General features: G+C 40.8%; 1 protein-coding gene across 1 annotated transcript in view; it reads right to left on the bottom strand.

The window, feature by feature from the left end:
• Window positions 1-21466, bottom strand: part of PDE8A (phosphodiesterase 8A) — a 129532-nt gene extending 108066 nt beyond the window's left edge. Inside the window, exon 1 of the mRNA XM_082322563.1 lies at window positions 20498-21466. Within this exon, the coding sequence (XP_082178689.1) occupies window positions 20498-20758 (261 nt within the window). The 5' untranslated portion in view covers window positions 20759-21466. The remainder of the gene's footprint in view (window positions 1-20497) is intronic.
• Between the last annotated feature and the right edge of the window lie 859 nt (window positions 21467-22325).

The raw sequence follows: 22325 nt of genomic DNA, 5'->3' as shown, positions 1-22325 counted from the left end.
AAGTCTCTCCTGCCTCCCTGCAAACAAAAGAATACTGCTGCTTGGTCCATGTTAAGATTTCTTTCTACATCCTGGGAAACAGTTATTTGATCTCTGTGCAGCGTCAGATTGAGTCAAGAACATGAATTACATGACAGTCTTTTACATATCCAACTTAATCCCAATTTAATAATTTCAAACCTAAATAAGTAACATTTTTTTCCCAGGGCATTAGGCCATTCTAAGGTCAGCACTCCGTTCCAGAAGGAGCTGCCAGCCACTGTACCCATCCTTTGGGCACTGCTTTCTCAGAACATATGCTGACATTGTCCATTCAGGCAGGAAAGAAAAAATTGTTACGAGAAGCTGAAGACCAACTTAGACCATATTGCTTTAGACCATACTTTTGGATATCTTACTATCAAGACCTATTTCAGGTGATTCCAGCACCTCACTTGAGGTCCAAGATCTTATCAAAGAAACGCCAAGTACTTTAATTATTTCCTAACTATTGTTTATTTTCTAACTTCTAGACCTACCATCTCAAATACTGAGCCTACCCTGGGAGGCAGCCATGCCAGGGCTCCTGTCCCGCATGCACGGGTCAGCAGAGCCCCAAGGAGAAGGACAGAGGCAGGGAGGAAGGAAGCACAGCGGATTGCTCTAGGCAACATCAGACAGGAGCACTGGGAATGCCGTCGTTAACTTGTCCCCCGGTTTTGTTTCTGAAGGATTAGCCAGTGTTTTTTATCTAGTTCTGGTTTAGTATATTCCCAAGAAACACCCAGTTCAGCAATCGCCAAAAAAATGCTTTGGTTTAAAATGTCAGAATACTTTTTATTCTGATAGATCTGTTCCATTTCCCTCAGGCTTAATGCAACAATTTAAGAAAATCTCTTTCTACGAAGAGATAAATTAATCTGCCAGGGTAGCTTTCAGCTACCCATAGACCCTCGTGTCCTTGCAGGGGAGGGCTCCACCTCTGTCCTCCCCATCCGCGCCAGCGCCGCTGACGTCAGCCAGGGCAACCACAGGCAGAACAACACCGTTCACCAAAGACCGCGGTTGCAAAATCAGACGCAGAATACAACTCGACATAGCAAGCTTGGGTTTGTCTTCATGCTTTCATCTCTTTTTTTACTTAAAGACATCAGGGATTAAAGTTCATTCCAAATACACTTCATTATAAAAACATAGCCATGCAAGTATATGGAAATGCACAATATATTCTTTTGATATAAGACGACTGATTTTTTTCCTCCAGTTGATAACTTCAGTCTGATAACTTTATGTTAATTTTTTTTTTTACTGTAAATAACTGGGACACTGGGTACCGGTGCTATCATTAATTATGGCAGCAGATGAACAAGTCATCTATTACTGAACTAAATTACTTCTAACTGCACGTGCAACTCTTGCACTCTCCTTGTGCATAAATAAGAACGAGTTTGTGTCTTTTAAAAAAGCATATGTCATTACAGAGAGTGAATTAAGAGAGAGTTCTTGTTAGTGCTAATTCTTTCCACTTTCTCACACTGATTATCAAAAACAAAGACCTGTACAGACTATGTGTGCTACTGCCTGCTAACACAAACAAGATGGCACTTAGGCAGTATCTTTACTTGTTTTTCTTCCTAAATCCATTTTCCTCAATGCAGCATGACCGTCTCCTCTCTGCCCTCCCCAGCAACGCACTCACAAGAACACAAGTTACCCAACTGAGCCAAATATACCAAACTCAAAAGTACAGCCAGTCATTCCTGACATCTGAAATCCCCAAGCTATTGGAACGAGAAACAGTTTTCAGATATGTTATGTGTATTTCCACTCTTTTTTTTTTTTTTTCAAATAACACATTGATTAAGACTTTGATTAACATGTTGCTTAAGCAAAATTGGGTATCATTTGTATCCAAGACAAAAAAAAAAAAAAAACCTACAGAAAAATAAATAACCACAGTTCCAGTTACAGAAAGAAAGCTCCTATAATTTAGACAAAGCTAAATGAGAATTTTTAAACTAACAACCAGTGCAGTCCTTGCACCGCAGTTCTTATCTGTCACAAAGCAGACAAGCTACACAGTGGCCTTGACTGACCATTATACATCATTCAAAGTTAACATGTTTGTATTTGACCATCTTATCTTCTTGCCTGAGCCATTAAACCCACAAGTCACTAAGTAAAGCATCATTCTACATCCCAAAAGTCTTTGCCAAGGCACAATGTGATCAATCTCAAGGATTTTTAAAAGAGGAATCTGGTGGTTGTAAAATGATCACTGAAAATACTGAAGGCCTTTCCCAGGCAACTCTCTTAGTTTATCTGTGTTACATTTGCTGTTGCTGTCTAAGTTTCTTTTGGGTAATTTCTAATTCTACGATGCTAGCTTTCGCTTGGAAAGGAGTTGTAAAGTTTAGAAATACCTACTTATTAGCTCTAAAAAGCTGCTAATTTACTAAGAGCAGTTAGAATCAAGCAATTGCTTTGTCTAAAAAGAGAAGTATTTTCAAAAAGCAAGGAACTGCTAACCCAAAGATGTACTCCAAATGTGAAGCATCATGTGAGTGACATGGAAACAGGCTGGGGACTCCTGATGCCAGGGCACATGAGGACCAAGCGTACTACAGAGACTGAGCTTGCTTAGTTTCTGGTTGGAGGGCATTTACCCTGAAAACGCCAGCGAATGCATGATTTATGGAACAACACTGTCGTGAGCTTCAAAAATTTAATAGCCTAATGTTTATAGAGGGCAAGGCATTTTGGAAAGATGCTATAAAAAAGACAAAGAAAAATTAAAGAACAAAAAATAAAATATGCACAATAATTAGATTTTAGGTTTATTTTCCATGGAGTGAACTGGAAGATCATAAAGTATAAAAGAAATGACTGCTGGGATTCAATAAAGAGCTTCCCCACAACATTCAAACCTATCTCCAGCCTACATAAAGATACACTACCAATACACACTAGCATATTTTTGTGCTAAGCCTAACTTTACAGACTTCTTTATGTCAACATTACAAATTTATATGAATTACTAAATTTTATTATATATTTTCTGTCATTTCTGCACTTGGCTATTTGCTATATTAATGACAACCATTACCATTCCAGCCACTGATACACAGTTGACTTCAAATTGGCTAGAAAGTTTTGTTTGTCACCACGTTCTCCCAAGTCTGCAGGGTTCACTCACCTGTGCTCTACCATGCACGCACGCTGGAGCTCTAGCACGGCACCAAGAGTCCTCAATAGGATAAAGCCAGTAGGGACCACCCTCCAGTTTTTGGTAGTGATATATCAGACAGGAAAAGAATAGCCAAAACCAGGTAATAACATAATGGCTCTGAGAAAACTAGCCTTTCCATTAACTCTATGGGCTTCAAGCATCAGCTTGGCTCCAGAACATGAGTACCAAGACAGAAGCAAGAGGCTTCGTCTCGGAGTCCAGCACATTGCTCTGGTTTACTTGCATAATACCACTTAAATGAAATTTCACCCCAGCCTCAATGCAATCAAGATGAGAGTCAGGCCTCTCTCAGTCTAATCACACTACTCTCAAGAAACCAAAGAGGAATGGTCAGTGGCCCAAAACCAGACTGCAGAGTAGGGAGTTACTGGATGGAGCTCTGTAAGCAAGGTGGCACACACGGACCACTTTTCAGTCATCTCTGTAATGGTCACCAACTCTGCAAGTGCAAAAGAGAATGAGAAGCACGGAAGGTTCGTGAAAGATGTCAAATAGCAGTTAACTACATTAGAGACACAATGACCATGACCCTTCAAAAAAGATGGAAAATATGGCAGCTGTTGGGTGTGTATCTGGAGGAAAAGTAACGATTTCCTCCACTTGGTCCTTGTCAAAAAGAAAGCTGTCACAAAATTAGCTTGAGCTTCAATACTTTGGGAAGCCATTTCAAGAGCCCCAGTAAGGGGGAAAAATCAATTTCCATTTCAGATCGAAGTTCAGTTTGATCACAACTATTCGTGCAGATATTCCCTTTTTACAGCAAGTATCTGAACTCACATAGTTACAAAAATAGATGGAAAATGTCTAATGTTTATTATGAAATTGTGTCAGCACCAGCTGAATCATACAAGACTAGGAGTCCATGCTTAATGTCATTTATGACAGTCTCTATTCATATTTTAATAACTAGAATTCATATCCAGAAACTATAATTAAGTAATTTACACATCAACTAATTATTTATGTTTTGTGCTATGAAAAACAAAACTATTTTTTTCCCCACAATGTTACTTTTTTTGGTTAAGCAACACAAAAACACACCTACAATTTAAAATGTCAGCGAGGAAAACATTTTAAGCATAGAACAGCATTGCAATTTTGAAAGCTGATGAAAAAACATTTTTCTAGTACAGCAGATTAGAAATAAGTTTACTGCATTTTAACTGAAGTTAGAGAAAAAATGATTTTTTGGGTTATTTCAGTTTGTGTACACATCTATGAAAATACTCCTCTAGTACCAGATTGATTCATAATGATGGCATTTTAAGGGCTATTGACCTTGGTGCAAACGATTAAGAGTACACTGTGTGTACTAAATAAAGATTTTCAGGGAGAGATCTGTTTACTAGCTGTGGTTCTTTGTAAACAAAAAGATTCTATCATTTCTAGCATAGTGTTGTATGCTAGTGGGTGGGAAGAAGGTAGACCTTCCTCAAAGACCTTCACCCAACAAAAGCACTTCATAAAAAAAAAAAAAAGGTACTAAGTGAGAGGAGCTGGTGTGAGTTTCATCAGTGAGAGGATGTATATACAATTTGTGACACAAAAAAATTAGAGATACATGCACACATGAGCATTAGAAACATGAAAATGGCAGTCGAAGATAGAATACAATGGCAAAAGGAAGAAAAGGGCCTGCAGGAAGGAACCTCTGCTATGTACAACTGAAAAAGTTAAAGAAAAACTACAGACCACCATGGATGCTAAAGTAACAAGGCCAAGCAGAAACAGGCAGTACAATGGCGGTTCTGCTGCAGAAGCATTTCTGCATTACCATCAAATTGTCACCAAATCACACCTGGTAACTCAGTATCTTCCGTACAATAATCATTTGTCCCATACTCAAACATAAATCTAGAATTGTTTCATGAGATAATTATTAACGTTTAGTCAGTTCTAAACAATGCAATTAATTAACTGAGAGTTCAACTTTTCCTTAATAACCTTAAGTTGCAGAATGCAGAGCCACATACTTACAGCCCGTTCTGGAGAGCAGTGTCCTACAGTAAAAGGCACACAAACAGCAACAGAGGACAAAGGCCATTAACAATCACTTATTTGTCCTAATTCAAGGACTGTTCCCTTCTGTTTGTTCTACTGCCTGGTCTAGCCTACAAAGCTTTGCTGACAAAAAATGCCTTTTCTTACCAAAGGTTTGCAAATACCCACATTATAATTTCGTACCTCGGCCAAACTATTTCCTGTTAAATCCACCTGTCCTAAAGAGGAAAAATTCCAAAAAAGCACCAGTGTCACGGCAGCATTCAGAGGGCTCGCAGAGCTCCTTGCAGCTCTCACTGCTACAAATTCCTGCTGCAAAGGCATCATAAAAGCAGGCAAGTGGCTCATAGACATCAGCTGCCAGAAGCTATCACAGTCCAAAGGCTCGACAAGGAGGAAAAGGGCTCCATGTGCTGACTCTGTACCAGGTTTTCACTTCACTTCCATTTCACTTCCACAGTTCTTAAATCCTGGCATAGGTATAACACAAGTGTCCTGGGAAACTTTCTTATTGCAAATGGAGCTAACATTAGCAAAACTGGTTTTGCTGGTATACTTTATACCAGTTCCTCAAACGAAACAAGCTATTCTAACAACAGCATGTTCCCCCCCCCCCCCCCATATACTATCACTATATCCGTAACAGAGATTTTTCCAGTATAAAATATTATTAAAAATCGAAATCCCTCACTGACATTTCTAGGCTAGGTAACATTCTTCGTACAGCCCTGACCGTGACTGTATTAAGACTTTGCCTAAATTAGAAATGTGTCCTAAGTATAATTCCACAAGTCAAGAAATATACTGGAAAACTTTCTGTTGTGGAAGAAGTTATACCATTGTATTTGTACTCCCAAATGGCAGAAACTATGCTGTCACAAGCCCAGTAGTATCAGTATTGCTGCAATTAGAGCAGGGCTTTACCCCAGCCATGTCAGTAAGAAATCACCAACGTAAAGAACAGACTATTGCAGTATTAACATACGAGGTGAGAGGAGGATGCCTCGTCACCTAAGACCCTAGACCCTTGTTTCTGTAACATATGACAGGATCTTTCAGGGTCACGGGCAGCAGAGGTGTACAGACTTCTTTGAAACAGTATTTACTCTTTCTCCAAGGCCTAGTTGAAGAAACCCAGCTAGCTAAACCGCAGTCAGCAAGCTCAGTCTCCATTGCCTTCAGCAGCTGCTTAAACCGCTCTCAGAGAGACTAAATTTCCTATACTATCACGAGAAAGGGGGGCAGGACAAAGCACAAAGGTAAGCCAAATCAATTAATTTATAAAGAAACAGATAACAATGAACTATTTGTTATTTTAAAGTGAGCTGAGTAACAAGAAATTGCATATCTATGATCATTTTAAAAAAAACTGAAAGAATTACTGTAGACCTTCAATCAGTATCAGATAGGAGCTGCAATCCATGCAACTCAGCCACAGCCACTTGCCCTCGCCCCAACACCATTATCAGCTTGGCAGCGTATGTAAAACAGCATTGGCTTTAACATGCAAAGTGGTATCTGCTATGTAGGACTATATTACAGATCAAAGTATTTTCAGTATCTGTTAAAGGAGGCCTTCACTGGTTTTAGAAGAAGCAGGACTGCAGTAATAAATCTGATCTCTTGAAGCATGAGTTGGAAGTTGTACCCTCCTGTCAGCAGGTTCACTGTATGATGTATTGTAGAGCTTTGGCTGCAAAGAAGCTGTAGCCTGCAGTTAATGAGCTGTTCAAAGTAGCTGTGAAATTGTCAACTTAATTAAGCCAAGTTTAGTTAACAGTCATATTTAAAAAATTTTGTGTGAAGAAGCAGGCTCTGGAAGTGCCCAGCTATGCACTGTAGGAAAGTGCTGTGTACTTTTCTGAACAAGAAATTAAGAGCTCATGTGATAAGAGACAGTGCTATTTTACAAAGTGTTTAAAGAAAGCCCGTTGGCTGTCCCAACTTGTCGGGGAGCTTCGTAATTTTTTTCTATTTTTAGAGAGTTAAGAAGCATAAGCACTTGAGAACGGTCAGTGATGGTTTCTTAAGATAGCCTGACCTCTAGAAAGATATGTATGACTTGGAGAGAGGAAGCAGAGCCTCCTGAGGAAACCTTCTTGTGAAGGTCCGAGCTCTCAGCGCTCAGTACGAAGCCCTGCAGATGAGTGCATTGACATGGCACCCACAATCCAAGAGGTCTGTCCTACTCAGATGAAGGCAGACAACTTCAGAGAGCATCAGGAAGACCAAGCTGCTCTATATTCCCTACATGTATTTCCATCCTTGCTGTTCGTGGCTTTGAATAAAGCACTTCAACACGCACCACTGTCTTCCCTGTACCTTAACCAGGTTAGCACCTGTTAAAGACCCTCTCCAAGCTAGATTAAAAAATAAGACCTTAGAGTATACCAAGTCAGAGGGTTGTATTCTATCTAAATTAACTGCAAGCTAATTGGCAAACATCCTGTACATACGTATTCCTCTGGACAGTCTTCTCATATCTGTTCTAGGACAAAAATACCTGTAGTAACCAAACTGAGTTATAGCAATTAATTTGTCTGGGTTTGAACAAACCGTCACCACTGGCCTCAGTTCATTCCTCAGTACAGAGGTTGAGGTTTCCCAAACCTTCAGACTCTTAAGGATATGAAGACTTCTTGCCGCACCCAGCAACAGCAGAGGTGCAGTGCTGTTAGCCATAATCCCTTCACCCTGGCAATCCTTTGTCATGCTTTTCCCTCGATATGAAATGTTTTGTTGGTTTACCTTAAAAATCATTAAACTATTTTAGAACCGGCTTCGGAGACCCCTCCTTTAGGAGAGTCTCCTAGAAATTCTACCTGCTGGCTTGGGACCTCCCGATGCTGGGAAAGATGATGAAAAAAATGCCAAGCCCTTCACCCACACCCACCTGTCTGCAAAATGGAGGGGGGAAAAAAAGAGGAAAGAAAACCCAACAATGAGGTACTTTACAGGTCCTGGTAACTGTTACAAAGTGGCATGAAGCTAATAGTAGTCAAGCATTTAAAGATTCCCAGGTAATATTTCACATGTGTATTTACTGTTACTGAGTGTATTGTTATGCGGGTAAGGGGAAACTAGATCCTAAAGCAGTCAAAGTGATTGGCCACGGGCAGGGAAGTGCCGCTCTGCTTTCAGATATGCTCAGCAGAACGTGCTTCCTTGGTACCTTTATCCTGAAACGGAATAGCACTGGCACAGCGAATCCTAACAAGTGGATGCAACTGGGTACTTCTCTGATCGGTCAGCTGGAATTCCAGTCAGCTGGGGAAAAAATGTTAAGGGGCCATTGACCAAAAGTATCAGGTTTCCCGAGGGGGGATGATAGTTCTTCTTTGCAGGTCATCCATGGAGAAAGGGCAAGAGACCAAATGACCTCATTGCTAAACACACACTTCAGGAAACAACTGACCGAGGGAGACAGTGTCTTTGCTCCAACTGATGATGGAAAAATTTAGGAGGTTTCTCAACCTTTTAGGACAAATCACTCTTCCATAACGAGGTAAAGATCCCTGTGGAGACAGCTGAGACTTCTGCAACCTACAAGCAAAACTATTCCCTATAGTGACCTCAGAGTCAAGCACTGGACCCCACCATTTACACTCTACACTGGCCTCTGGTCTTGACCTCATGATTAAATTTAGGAGGCAATGGCAGAGCAGTGCAACATATGAGGGACGCACCCCCTCACCCACATAACTCCTATCCATGGAGTAAAGGGCTGAACATCGCAGCTACCTCTTAACACCCACAGCCTGCACTTCCTAGCACAGCTCAAAGGCTCACAGAAGAAACGGAGGAAAAGATTTCCATTCCCTGAACCTGCATCAGGCGTATCTCACTTCTGCAGTCCTTAAAATTCTCTAGTTTGCTTAGACTTTGTATACCAACAAAGCGATGTTACCCCACAAAGCAAAATTTAGCCCACGAACAGTGTCCCACAACCCTAGCAGAGCACAGCAGAATTGAGTTTATATTGCCCAAAGAGCACAAGAGAGCCTTATAAGAGCTCTTAGCAATCAGAACAGCCAAGATAAAGTCAGGAGAAAACTTCAGAGCTATGTAACCTCCAAAAACAAGTCCTTTTTAGTTTAACTGGCAAAATAAGAGGTGGTAATTTCAGCTCACTTTTTTTGACGGTCCAGCTATGAATCTCACCGTAAGCAGTTCACAAGAGAGCTTAGCTTTTTAGAAAATGTGAACTTCAGTCACACTCCTCTGAAAATTTGGTGCCTGGCAATCTTCCCATGGTCACACCATGACTATGGGCTAAGTCTGAGGATCAGACAAGACGTTAGACTTCCCGCACCTCTCGCCAACCACTAGCAGGGCTTGCTCCCTCTGCCCCACTCCCACTCTTAACTCTGAGGATTTGCACCGATTAAAAAAAAAAAAAAAATCCTCCAACTGTTATAACGTATAAACAGTGACAGCAGAATTGCGTTTTTCAGTAAAAAATCATAAGCTGATACATCAATATTTAGCTCTAGGAACCAACAGTAAAGAATGCCCACCAAAATTCCATTTCTTAATGTCTGCTACCAAGACAGCAGGCTGACACTACTGCCTGTCCTTCACGGACAAATACTGTCTTTGCCCTTCTCACCAAAGCTAGGGGTGAGAGGGACAGATCAGCTTCCTCACTGAGCAGTTTTATTAGTTTCATGAGTTTGTATTATTATTAACAAGGATTGTAAAAGCTAAATCTCTCTTATCCCCAAGAAGCTGGTTCTTGCCGCTTGGTACCGCTGTCAGAGGCAGACAATGTGAAAAGGCTACGCAAGCTGCTTTTTGGAGAAAACTTGGTTCCCAACAAGCTACCGCTCTACCACATTCATTTTCAAGTGCTGTAACTTGCAATAATATTTCAGAAAACATAAACCCCTCCTAAAAAGTAAGCAGCTGCCCCAAAGTAAAAGATTCCATACTTTGGTAAAGGTAAAATGTTAGATTATTCACTGAGGGAAAAATTATCATTGCTAGGCTTAGGGGCTGTGACTGACAGTACTACCGCTGAATTCTACCTGACTGCTCTCACGACAGATCTCAGCTCCGTGGCATTAAATAGCAAGGAACAAGATGCATCATGTCCAGAACGGAGGACATACGATAACATAACTAATTGACAGTATAAGCAGAACAGTCCTTTCATCTGAAATTCTGCAGAAAGCAGATCACTTTCACAGCAAAAGACAAAAATAAAACAAACACTAAGTAAATTAAAAGTTACAGCAGAATCAATGGAAGCATGAAGCAGTGTCTGAGTTCACAGGACTTACTCTTCCTTGCAGTGCAGTTGTTAACAAAACAAAAGCTGTTTGGGTTTGCAAAACCCTCTTTGGCTTTGAAATGTTTCGTTCCTCTAAAATATCAACATTACCCTCAGCTTTTTTTCATCTGCAGGATACTCTGCCTTATGTACGGAAAAAAGCACTAGCTTCTCTGGTCATGAAGTCCTCTTCAAAATGCAAACCCATATTTAGTTATAATTCATCCCCCTTGCTTTCTTTTAAACACTTTCATCAGTTGTTCTTGCAACAGAATTTGCAGAAACAAATACATAAACAATCCACACTGACGGTGTTTCAGTGCTAAGTATGTGCTAACCCTGGTTTGGAAAACTAATCCTCTATTCAAAAATTCCACTCAAGAGTATAATTTTTTTATTGCATTTGTCAACTTAGCAACCAAGCAAGGAGATAAAACTAAAATATCATCATCATATTACATGCCAAAATTGTGAAAAATGAGAAGGAAATTAGTATGTCCAGACTAAAGCCAGAAGAGGAACATGAAAAACTCTTCTCATTTTTGTACCTTTAAATAGATTCCTTGCATCTTTCTCCAAAGCACACTCTGCTGACTGCTGTTAGAAACAAAGCACTGCATTACACGGACACAGTTTGATCTGAGTGCAAGTCTTATGTTCCTGGGTACATGATGGCCCTGATCCTGCATGACACGTAACTAAGAACAAGCGTTCAAGCAGAAACACACAGCGAGTTGGCCGAAGAGCCACACGCTAACCAGCGGCAGTCTGGTTCTTCTGATTTCAGTTCAGTATCTCTAGCCTTGGCCACACCGCTGCATCATTACTTACACAGAATGATCATTGCAACCACAAAGCACCAGGCACCGTAACACAGCCCAACACACTTGAGATGCAAGTGGAGAACTACACAGGTACAAATACACAGAAAAAAGTCCTTTTGAATGCCTACAAATTCAAAGTTTTAACTTTGAGAGTTACCACTCTCAAGAACAGCAATAGCTGTGCAGATTTCGTTTATGACCTGAAGCCACAGCAATTTATATTCTTTATGCAGCTACTGCTTGAGAACAGCCTCCACAGCTATATGAAGCTGAGGGGGGGAAAAAAAAAAAAAAAAAAAAATCAATTTGCTATCCCATTACTCCTGTCAGAAGACAGTTAATAATACCAGTTATTGGTAGTTTTCTGCATTAGTTATAGATTAAGCAATCATAAAACGTGGGTCCCAACCATAAGGGCTGATACCCTAGTCGCACTTCAGAGAAGCCAGGTGAGTTTTGTGTACAGACCAGAGATCAAATTCTGGCTGTTCTGAAAATTGGAAGAACTTTGCCACGAGCTTCAGGACAATCGGGAACTTGCTCACTGGAGCTATGCCAATGTCTTTCTGGAATGACAGAAAATAACTTAGCCCTTAATACAAATATTATTGCCACTATTTTTATTTTCAAATCACGTATCCAATGGGGAGCTATTTTCTGTCATAGCGAGAGGTAAACACAGCAGTCCAAGTTCTGCCTCAGGTACACCCCTCGAGCCCACAGATTTTAATGGGATTGAAGGACTGTAATTTTAGTCAGAATTTGGCCCACCAATAAACCTCTTCAGTATTTGAAAATAATTATTTGTTTTGAAAAATAAAATGCAAATATCTTGCCAGCTATCCCAGTGCCATCCACACGTCAGTGTGTGGCAGAGCTCTGGATTCCACTACTTGTAGACTTACATCCTGATATTCATCCTATGCTGAGATATTTATCACTGAGTTACAGCTCATGGAAAAGCACAATTTTACCAGGCAGTTAAACTGCAGCAGTGTGCAGGGTAAGTCACTTCTGCTTCAAGTTACCAAAGTAGTAGGTGTGGTTGTCCTCAACCATTTGTGGAATTTCTCACCAAACTTTTATGTAAAAAAAAAAAAAACCAAACAAACAAAAAAACCAACACAAAACTTAAAAATTGAAAGAAACAGCAGACAGTACTCCAAAAAGAAGAAATACATATCTGCAAACTCAGTCGTCTCAGCTGAACACTGATCTTGACCTATCTACCTATCACACGGATAGGTCTGTGCATTTAAAAACTTGGAATTAAAACCACTGTTGTAAAATAGAGTCAGAAGAGACTCTCAGAAGAGATGCAATCCTGATAATTCAGTATGAATGAGGAACACCATCTATCTGACGACGCAAAAGTGTAGATACTCCTAAATACAGGAAGATTGTACCCAGTGTGGATCGAGGTTCTTTTGTTGTGCTTTAATTAATACATTAGCATAGTTTTTTTCAAACAAGATCCTTATAAAGAAGGTTTACTTTGCTGACTGCTTTCTAAGGTTATTTGTCTGATTAAATTTTATTAGAGATAACAGAACCTCAAACTGAACGACAGAAAACAATGGTAAATGTGTAACTTCAAAAATACGTTGTCTTTTAGTGGCAAGTAAAATGGGGCCTCATAAAGTTTCCACCACATCCCAGTAGGGAGCTAAAAGTCATTGCTAACTCAAAGTTAAAAACAATGGGAAGCGGAGGATGTCATTCTTTCATATTTGCTCAGTGATTCTGTGTTTTCTTTGTATGGATTTACTTAGGAAGCTGGGAAATCTAAAAAACAATGAAAAGATTTCAAGATTACCATTTTTCCCTTAACAGTATCAGAAATCTGTTCATGTCACTATGTAAAATGTTTCATTTATGAAGGAAAATACCTCTTCCAGGCATATAAAATGTTTGAAGTTTCCTGTGCAACTTTCAAATTAATGTGCAAAATAATTATGCTTTTGCAAAAAGAGTGAATTCTCATTTCCGATAAAGAAACAGACACAACTTAAATCTGTTAAAAATATTAACAAACAGATTCATTTCTATCCTGATTAAAAAAAAAAAAAAAAAAAAAAAAATCCTTGAAATAGTATCTGTTCAGTTCACTCAGGAATGAATCTGGCCAACAAGGAGATTGTCTTTACACCAACAAAAATATGTCATCCTAATTTCTAGGGATCTAGTGCTCAAAAATTGTCTATAATGTAATAAGTAGCAGAACCAAAGGCAGTACTTCTTCCTTTTCCTAATCCTATTTTGAGTCCCTCATACTGGAATCAGTCTTTTTCATTAGCAACAGTACTTTATTCCCAAAATTGCTTTTAAATCTTGAATATTCCTTTTTTATTCCAAGTTCTTTTGTTTGCAGGGACATTAACTCTCTACATACATATGCAGACTACCTTTAAACACTTAAAACACTATCAAAACCCATCTCAAATTACTCTGTCAACCACATTGAAAATAGATATAACTTAATTCATGTCAGTGCATTTCCATGTCAAAAAGTAGGTTCTAGCCCTTGTCCTTTCTCCTGAAACAAAGCCATACACATGTGGGAGCTGGTTTATAGAATGCTAAGCTTTTTACTTTATGTAGAGTGACATAGTTACAGATTTTACAAGGAGGAGGAGAAGAGGGCCTGGGAGTTTGATTTGAGGCCAACAGTTCAATCCATAGTAAAAGGGGATGGTCTGGAAGAATGCACAAATTAGAGACTCTGCTATTTAATTTCACAGCGTGTGTACCAACATCATTTATTACATTTTGGCCTTTACAGGCATTTTAAGAAAGAACCTAAAAGGGGCTGGATGCAGAAATCTTTTTGAAAAGCAGAGGGCTTTAACAACATCACTTTCTTGATGCCTTTGAAAACTTAAAAATCTGACTCTGGGCAATAAAACTATTTAATATGTCATGCACATTAAAGCTATTCAATTTGCGTCTTGTCATCCTGTGCCAATTTAAATTACGGTTAAATGAAGATACCTAATTATTTTACCCAATGGACTGATAGCAATGCATAGAACGTCACAGGGCCAAGCAAATTCCTCCACTGGATGAATGGGTCTGACATATAAAACACTGCAATAAACATGGAAAACTGCACTTTGGACATTAAATCACTTTCTACGTGCAATCTCGGAAACATTGCTAACAATGTTTTAATTCCATCCACGGCTGGTAAAGCTGTTGACAGTGTGGGCATATTATATCCATACACACCACCAAAATAGAACACAATGCTAAATTGTTCTCCTATGTGTGCAGGTGCTCCTGTGGTCCCCTGACAAAATGACAACTTACATAAAGCTTGTATTGAAACAATTCCACCTGGTGACAATCTGCTCGTTACCATATTTGCTTTAGGTTTCTTTCACTTTTTACTGAAAGCTAATAAGAGGTTTAGCTGTCCATATCTCTAAATATTTATTTCCTCTTTGAGGACTCCTTTGAAAGTCAGTTGGCATTCCAAGCGCTCAAAAAGCAGAGTATTTTCAGTGTATTGTTACTACTGTTCAAGAAATCCAATTCTGGAGTCCCTTCTCAAGGTGATAGCCAAGACAGGTGAACAAAAGTTCATATAATAACTAAAGTAAAACAGCAGTTTATCACTGTTGATGTGGCAACTGTTGGATATAACAATTTCAATAGATGTTAAAAATAATTCTCATTCAAATACTTCTCGTTTCTTGACATAGATATTTACTTGAACATGAGGAACAGATAATAAAGCATGCAATATGGGAAGCAAAACAGTTTCCAAACAGTATTTTTTGAAAGTTTCAAATGAACTATGAGTAACTTTCTTAATGAGACATTCTTCATATTCACACAGATTGTAGGCATCTTCTAATCTAAAATTCATTGAACCTGAAGTATCTGCAAGTGGGTGTAACCATTTCGCCATATCATATGTTTAATTTATATTTAGACTTAGCATTTTGGATGTAAAATCTGAATTGCTGGCACCTTAAATAGCAAGGCAATACTGGTACCTTGCACTGGAATTTCACACCACATGTAATATTGGGAATGGTAGCAAGGGAGGGAGAACTAGTAAGTATATCACCTCCCGTTCTTCTGCCTGGCTTATAAGTACATTCTACAAGTAGAAAATTTCCCACTGTGGATGTACTTACACTTCAATCTGAGCCATACAATTAAGAATACAAAGGGTACAACACAGTAAGATAAATACCTAGAACTGCAGAAATAAAGGCTTGTTTTTAATACTTCCTCTATTGACACATTCAGGTGGCAGAAAAGGAAAAGCTTAGAAATTAACTACCTAAAATGGCCAGGGAAGAGAAAGAAAGCAAGCTCAGACCAGGGGCAGCGAAGAACAACGCAAAGGGCAGAGAAAAGTCAGTGTTTCATGTCTGGCAGATGAATTTACAGCTGAAAGGAGTTTTGGTGAAGTTTTTACCAACAGTAAGTACTCCAAAAATTCAGGGCCTAACTTCACTCATCTCAGTCACACAAGAAATTGCCCTCAGACACAGTGACACATTTTGCATGAGTTGGTTTGCATGACCAGGAGAGGTACCAATAATAATGCTTTAAAAATTGAAAATGCAAGTTATACTCAGTAGTGTAGTGATCTATACACTGTGAGTGATTTACAGTTTGTTTTTTTCCAGTTTACATTAAAAACAACAGGAAATTAAAAGGTAAAGATAAAAAATAGACTTAAATATGAACCTAGTTCACATGTTACTACACCAGGTCACTTCATAACATTTAAAAATTAGACTCCCATCCTCTGGAGAAAAGGGTTCATGCCTTGCAACAGCAGCATAAAAAGCATCAGCCTGAAAGCCTGGAGCCGTAAAGATTGAGAAAAGTTTGTGTATCTCAGCGTGGGAAGGTTCCTCTCAGTGGGAGCAAGGACCTCTGTACAGGAGGGCTGACGTCAGTGGAAGTGGGAGGGAAATGGTGATGGGAGGTTTGTCGGGGAAATGATTGAGGACAGTTTCAGTGGGAACAGGGAGGAATCAAGAGAGAGTGGATGGCCTCAGTGGAAGCATGGACAGTACGTGTGGGAGTTTCAAAGGGAGAGAGAGCTCGCGTGTTCCAAGGGAAAGGAATTATCAGACAGACAGGAAAAGAGCAGACGGCTTAATGGACTAAATAATGTGCTGTTAAAGGCTGAAACGAGATCCACTTCAGTACTGCAGGTACAATATAGCATACAGCCTCCTATAAGCAGAATTATGCAACCATTGGTTTGCAGCGACTGCAAAATTCTCAGGCAATTTCACAGGGTTTGAATGAAGAAAACTTACTGGCTGTAGGGCCATGGATTTAAACTGGCTGTCCCACATCAGCTGATAAATCAAAAGGCTAGTTCACATTTAGCCCTGCTGAATTAGGACTACTTTTAATTTAAAATAAAGGAAGTTTGGATTTACTCTCTGATCCCCTTGCACCCAAACGCACATATTTCTGTGTTAAATATACATGACAGGGAGAGTTACACAAGAGAAGAGGAAGGAAATCTCACATACGTAAAAGGATGACAGGGCAAAATAAAAGTGCAATGTATGTGCTACAGTGTATATTAGTGCACTATAGAAGAGTGACACATACACATGATGCTGGAACAGCATACGCTTATGAATACCCAATTAAATTTTAAATAAATGCCCATGAAGTCCTTACACCACTCCAGCATTTACTCCACTTATGCTATAGATTAAACAGAGGTATTATTCTAAAGGTGTTTAAGCAGGTTTCTATAAAGTCAAGTACCTTTACCACAAATTCAACAACACAAATGTCTGAAGAAGAAAATGATAACTAATGTATATGCAAAAGACAGACTATGATGATTCTGAGTCCACTTTCTTGAGATTTTTAGAGCTTAAAAAAAAAAAAAAATCAGGAAAACTTTCCTTTGCAACAGTACTAGGTGTCATTTGATATTCTTAGTGTAGCACTGGATAATCAAACCTCAGTCACTGTTACCGCATCTAAGTCTTGCTCATCTTTCACTGGGAAAAGCAGAGTTTAAGCTGTGGAGTTGATACATTGAAAATTAAGGGAAGGGTTTTCATGGCTGGTTCCCTTTTTAGATATGGCACTTGGATTCCAAGTTGCTCAAAAATTTTCAAATCAAAGCCACGTATAAAATTACTAATTAAGGAGGGAGATACAAGTGCCACGACCAAATGTAATGTATTCAAAGGGCTCCCCCATTTCTCATATATACCAGAAATAGGTATTATGCCATTTATCTCTGCACACACAGACTTTCAGCACTGCTCTGCAAATTTGCTATGGATAAACTTAAGTTTTTCCATATTAGGAAAGAACAAGATAACTTTTTTTAGCTACAGTTTGTAAATTGATGCAATTCACAAAATATAGTATGTTCACACCACACATCCAGAAAATGATCCTCTGCTATTTGACCAGAAGAAAGATATAATAAGACATAAATGTAAAGCCAGAATAAGTCTGGGGGCTAATTAGCAATATAGATAATGCCATTTTACAGTTAGCATGGGTTATTTCTTTTTATGACACTTTCTGACTTGAAAAATGTGCACTATAGCTAACAAACTGATTCAATAAAAGTTACTGCATTACCTATTATACATATTTTAATAAACTTAATGCTAATGCCAGCCAAAGTGAAAATATGAGATTTACACATGGGCCAAGTTTTCTTCTTAGCTCTCACATAGGACCTTCTTGGCTTTAATCTGTGCATATACAACAAAAGAATGTGAATGAATTTCAATTAAAGTGCCCTGAAACCAAGTGAAAATGCCTTTCAGGCAGGTTACTGGCTATTCACACAAATTCTGGTGACACCACCACTGGCCAAAGTACGAAAGGTTTGCAGCATCTTCTGTTCGTGTGAGGGTATCCCAGGGGCCATAAAGGGTGTACTACGCACTCTGAAGAACAGCAGTAGTTCCTAGTAGCACCCTGATTCTTACAGTTCTTCCTCAAATCAAAAATCCTTTTAACTCAAAAACAGCACAACATCCTGCCCAATGCTCCTTTTGGCTTCAGGGATTTCATGCTCCTGTCCCTTATCTTCAATGTTCTCACACTTTGTTTCTTTCCAAACAACTTCACTGTACTGTGAAAACTGCTCTCCAGTAATGGCATAGCCCTCTCTCCAGCACAGTCTCTGAGACAACAGAGTTATCTAGCACACTAAGAACTGTAAATCTGATCATACTATACACACTAATGATAAAAGCAGAGAATGAAATACCATGCTGCTTTATAGCTCTGAAGAGTATTATAGGATTTTGCACATGAAAATCATGCAGATGTGATGTGTCCAGCAGATTTTGTATTCAGCTGATCACAAACAGAATTCCATTCTCGTTTCTCAAAACTCATCATTTCACAGCAATGTGCTTAGAGTGATGACAAGGGCAGAAAATATGACTGAGTGATAAAAATCAGAATGGCTGCCAATGAGATTACAGTATGCATATGACCCAACATCAATCGTACAGCATCTGGCTGAATTATCCAAACCCAGTAACAAGAATTTTTACAAAGTTCTTGAAATGAAGCAACAAAATTTAACAAAACTACTTCCCATGCATTCTTCTGGAAACAGGTTTTTGAGTTGTTTTTTTTCCCCATAAGCAAGCACACAGAAGACAAATTCACAGAATATAAATTTTAAGAATACTTTTTGTTTAGATTTTGTAATGTGCAATTATAATCACACTTAAAAATTCAGCCAGCAAAACAATTGTCAGGATTCTGATGACAACTTAAGTTTCCTAACTGTAGTTACCATGTTAAATATGCCATAAGCATGTCTATCGTGTGTGACAAGGGACGTAAAGTTCAGTTTCCTGTACAGCGTTATTAACACAAAAACTTAGTTTAGTATAACGCCATTCAGCTTCATGTTCTGCCTTAGGTATTGTTAATTCCTCCTACAACTCACTACTTACAAAGTGTCTTCTCATTTTCTAGACTTTTTTTAAACTCCTATGAACCGAGATTACTATATCTGGAGGAAAACAATTGAAGAAAATCACAGTACTGAAGAAAATTATTCCAGGTTAATACTCTAGAAGCCGTCTTAATGAGCACGTAAAAATCCTAAGAAAACTACAAATCATTAAGAGTTTCTGCGAGTCTGCAAAACGCTTGACATTTAGGTAGTTCTTGCCTGCATCTCAAGCCTGTATCTTGTATTTACAGCATGTGTATCTCAGTTCTTATCATGGTAACCCAGAGCAGATCAGCCATGTTATATAATATCCCCTGGGCTGCTACAGTTTGATTTTTTTTTCATATTTGCAATTACTTATTTTTACGAAATAGAGATTGTTCCCCCCTCCCCTCAAAAAGAAAAGATATGAAATAATCAAAACTTATAGCATTAGGAACTAAAGTACAACCCATAAAAAAACAGGCCATCAATAGAAGGTAAACAGACAAGCAAGCACTCCGCACCACTAAATCTCTCACTTTAAAAGAAAAAAAATCACAAATTACAATTTTTTTCAGTATCTGTCGACTTCATACAGCCTTGCGTTCTATCTCTACACAAAAGTATGCACACTAACACACATGCAAAAAAACCTCCAAAAAATACCCTATTTGCAGCAACAGACAAGGTCAACAAGTTGTTAATGTAAATCAGTACCCAGAGCAAAAACCGCTGTCGCTCTCCTTTCAACTTTCTGAATGGAAGAGGTATGCAAATTGATCAGCCCAGCTAGCAGATCGCTTCAGACTGCGATTTGCCTTTGCTTCCACACAAGACAAGCGCAAACAGCAACACTGGATGACCCAGCACAAACAAACACGTAAAACACAGGAGTCAGTGGCAGCGCGGCTCCCATGCACGGCGGAGTCCCACCATGGATGGACGGACAGGCCCTCCGCATTCAGAAGCGAGACCCGCGCCCCTGGCTCTAGCGACTGACGAGGACAATTACACCGCTCTCCTTCCCTGCATTAGGAAAACTCATTTTGTGGAACGAAGAAAGAGGTTTGGGTACATCTGTAAAGTCGTTTCATGAGACTGATTAGTTTATAAACGAAAGTAATAGCTCAAGCCAGGAAAAGCTCCCCCGCAAGGTATCGCTTCGGCAGGGAGACTCCTTGGGTTAAACCGCTACAGCCAGCTCCTGTTCTGAGAGAAACAGTGCTTATGTTTAGCACCCTTTTTACCTTAACACTGGATCTGCTGGTCTGGGTCTCTGCCTCCATGCTCTGGCTGTTCTCCCTCTTGTCTTTCTTAGAGGAATTAGTCCTCACCTTATAAGTGGATGTGTTGGAGGATTTAATGAATAATCCTGGGACGGGGTTGCCTTGCTGCTGTTGAGACATGGTTGTGTTGGTCTGGTGAGGGGAATTGCACTCCTCAGACTCTTTGCTACTGTGATAGACCACTCTGCTGTCAGAGATGTGGATGCTTGGAGCACAGCCCATGCTTTGTGGCCACCTGGGCAATACTTCTAAATTGTATATATATATATATATATATGTGTATAAATATATCCTTTTCCTTCCCGTTGGTATTTTCCCCCTGCTTAATTTTTTTGTTAACAGGTTGAATCTCTTTCCTGCGTCTCCGCTACACTCTGAAGCATTGCCATCGGTCCCTTCTACACCACCAGAAACGTGTCTGTTCTCGTCCTCCAGGAAACGGGTCCTTTTATCTCAATCTCAGCAGTGGGCTGGGGAGCTGGAAGGGAGGGAAGGGGGGAAATCAAGAACCGGTCGACTTCATATTTTCACAGATTATTATTAATTTTTCTAAGCCATCTGAGAATCTTGGTAGGGTTTCCTCTCCTTCTGGGGAAAAGCAAAAAAAAAAAAAAAAAAAAAAGGAAAAAAGAAAAAGGAGGGGGGGAAAAAAAGGCAAAAGCAGTAACAAAAAGCCCCCGAGCCCCAAACCACACGCACACACACCCCAGCGTCTTCTCGGCCAGGCGCTCAGAGCGGCCGGGGGCACTGCACCATCTCCTCCCTCCTAGTCCGGAGCACGGCGCATTTTCCACCTGGGTTTGCACAGCGTTACCGATTAACCCGGGTACGGGCCGGGGCCGGGGGGGCCGCTCCCCACCTCGTCTTCCGCGCTCCCCGCCAAGCAGCGCTTGCTCCTCGCCGTCCCGCTCGGCGCTGCCCTGCGCTGTGCCGGGGGCGTGCTTTGGGGTGTGCTTTGGGGCCGAAATAAATAATTTAAAAAAAAAAATATTAATAATAATCGAAGATTGCCCCGCCGCCCCGAGGAGCCGGCTGCGCCCCTCACGCCGCGCTGGGCATGTCCCCCGCCGCCTCGGTGGCGGGCGGCCGCCGCGGGGCTGACAGGCAGGTTCCCGTCGTCGGAAGGAAGAGCCCCCCGTCAGGCGGCAGCGGGGCTTTCTGGCCGCCGCAGCGGCATCCCGCCCGGCGGGGCGCGGGCTCCCGGCTCGGCGCGGCGGGACCGGAGCGGGCCGGGCCGCGGGGAGCCCCCCTCAGCGCCCGGGCCGAGCGGAGAACGGGGGCACGGCCCGGAGGGCTTCCCAGAGCCGCGGGAGGAGCCGGCTCCGCTGGCGGAGGCATCAAAGGGCCTCCATGTTGGGGGGATTTTTTTGGCCAGAGAAATGATGCGAAACGGCGAGGAAAAAAAATAATTAAAAAAAAAAAAAAAAGAGGAAAAAAATTAAAAAGAGCGAGAAGTAGAAGGAAACGATCCTAGCGTCCCATCCCGGCGGAAAGGGTTGCAGCGGCGAGAGCTCTAATTCCCAGGGCCGTGGTGTCCGCGTCCCTTGCAGCAGGGGAAATGCCTCTCTCCTCGCAGCCGCCTTCCCTCGCTCTGCGCCCGCCTTGTTATTATTGATGTTCCTCGGCGGCGGCCCCAGCCCCAGCCCCCGCCCCCGGCCGCCCCGCCCGCCCTTCCCCCGCCAGCGCTGCCCCGGCGCTTGACAGCGGCGGAGCCAATAAAAGCACCCGCCGGCGCTGACCTCCGGCCCGCGCTGGCGTCAATGCAAATCAGCCGCCGAGGGCCAATGGC

The sequence above is a fragment of the Platalea leucorodia genome, assembly GCF_965183815.1.
Source record: "Platalea leucorodia genome assembly, chromosome: 9".
NCBI lineage: Eukaryota > Metazoa > Chordata > Aves > Pelecaniformes > Threskiornithidae > Platalea > Platalea leucorodia.
The sequence above is the reverse complement of the archived record's forward strand: the minus strand, read 5'-3'. Positions and strand labels throughout refer to the sequence as shown.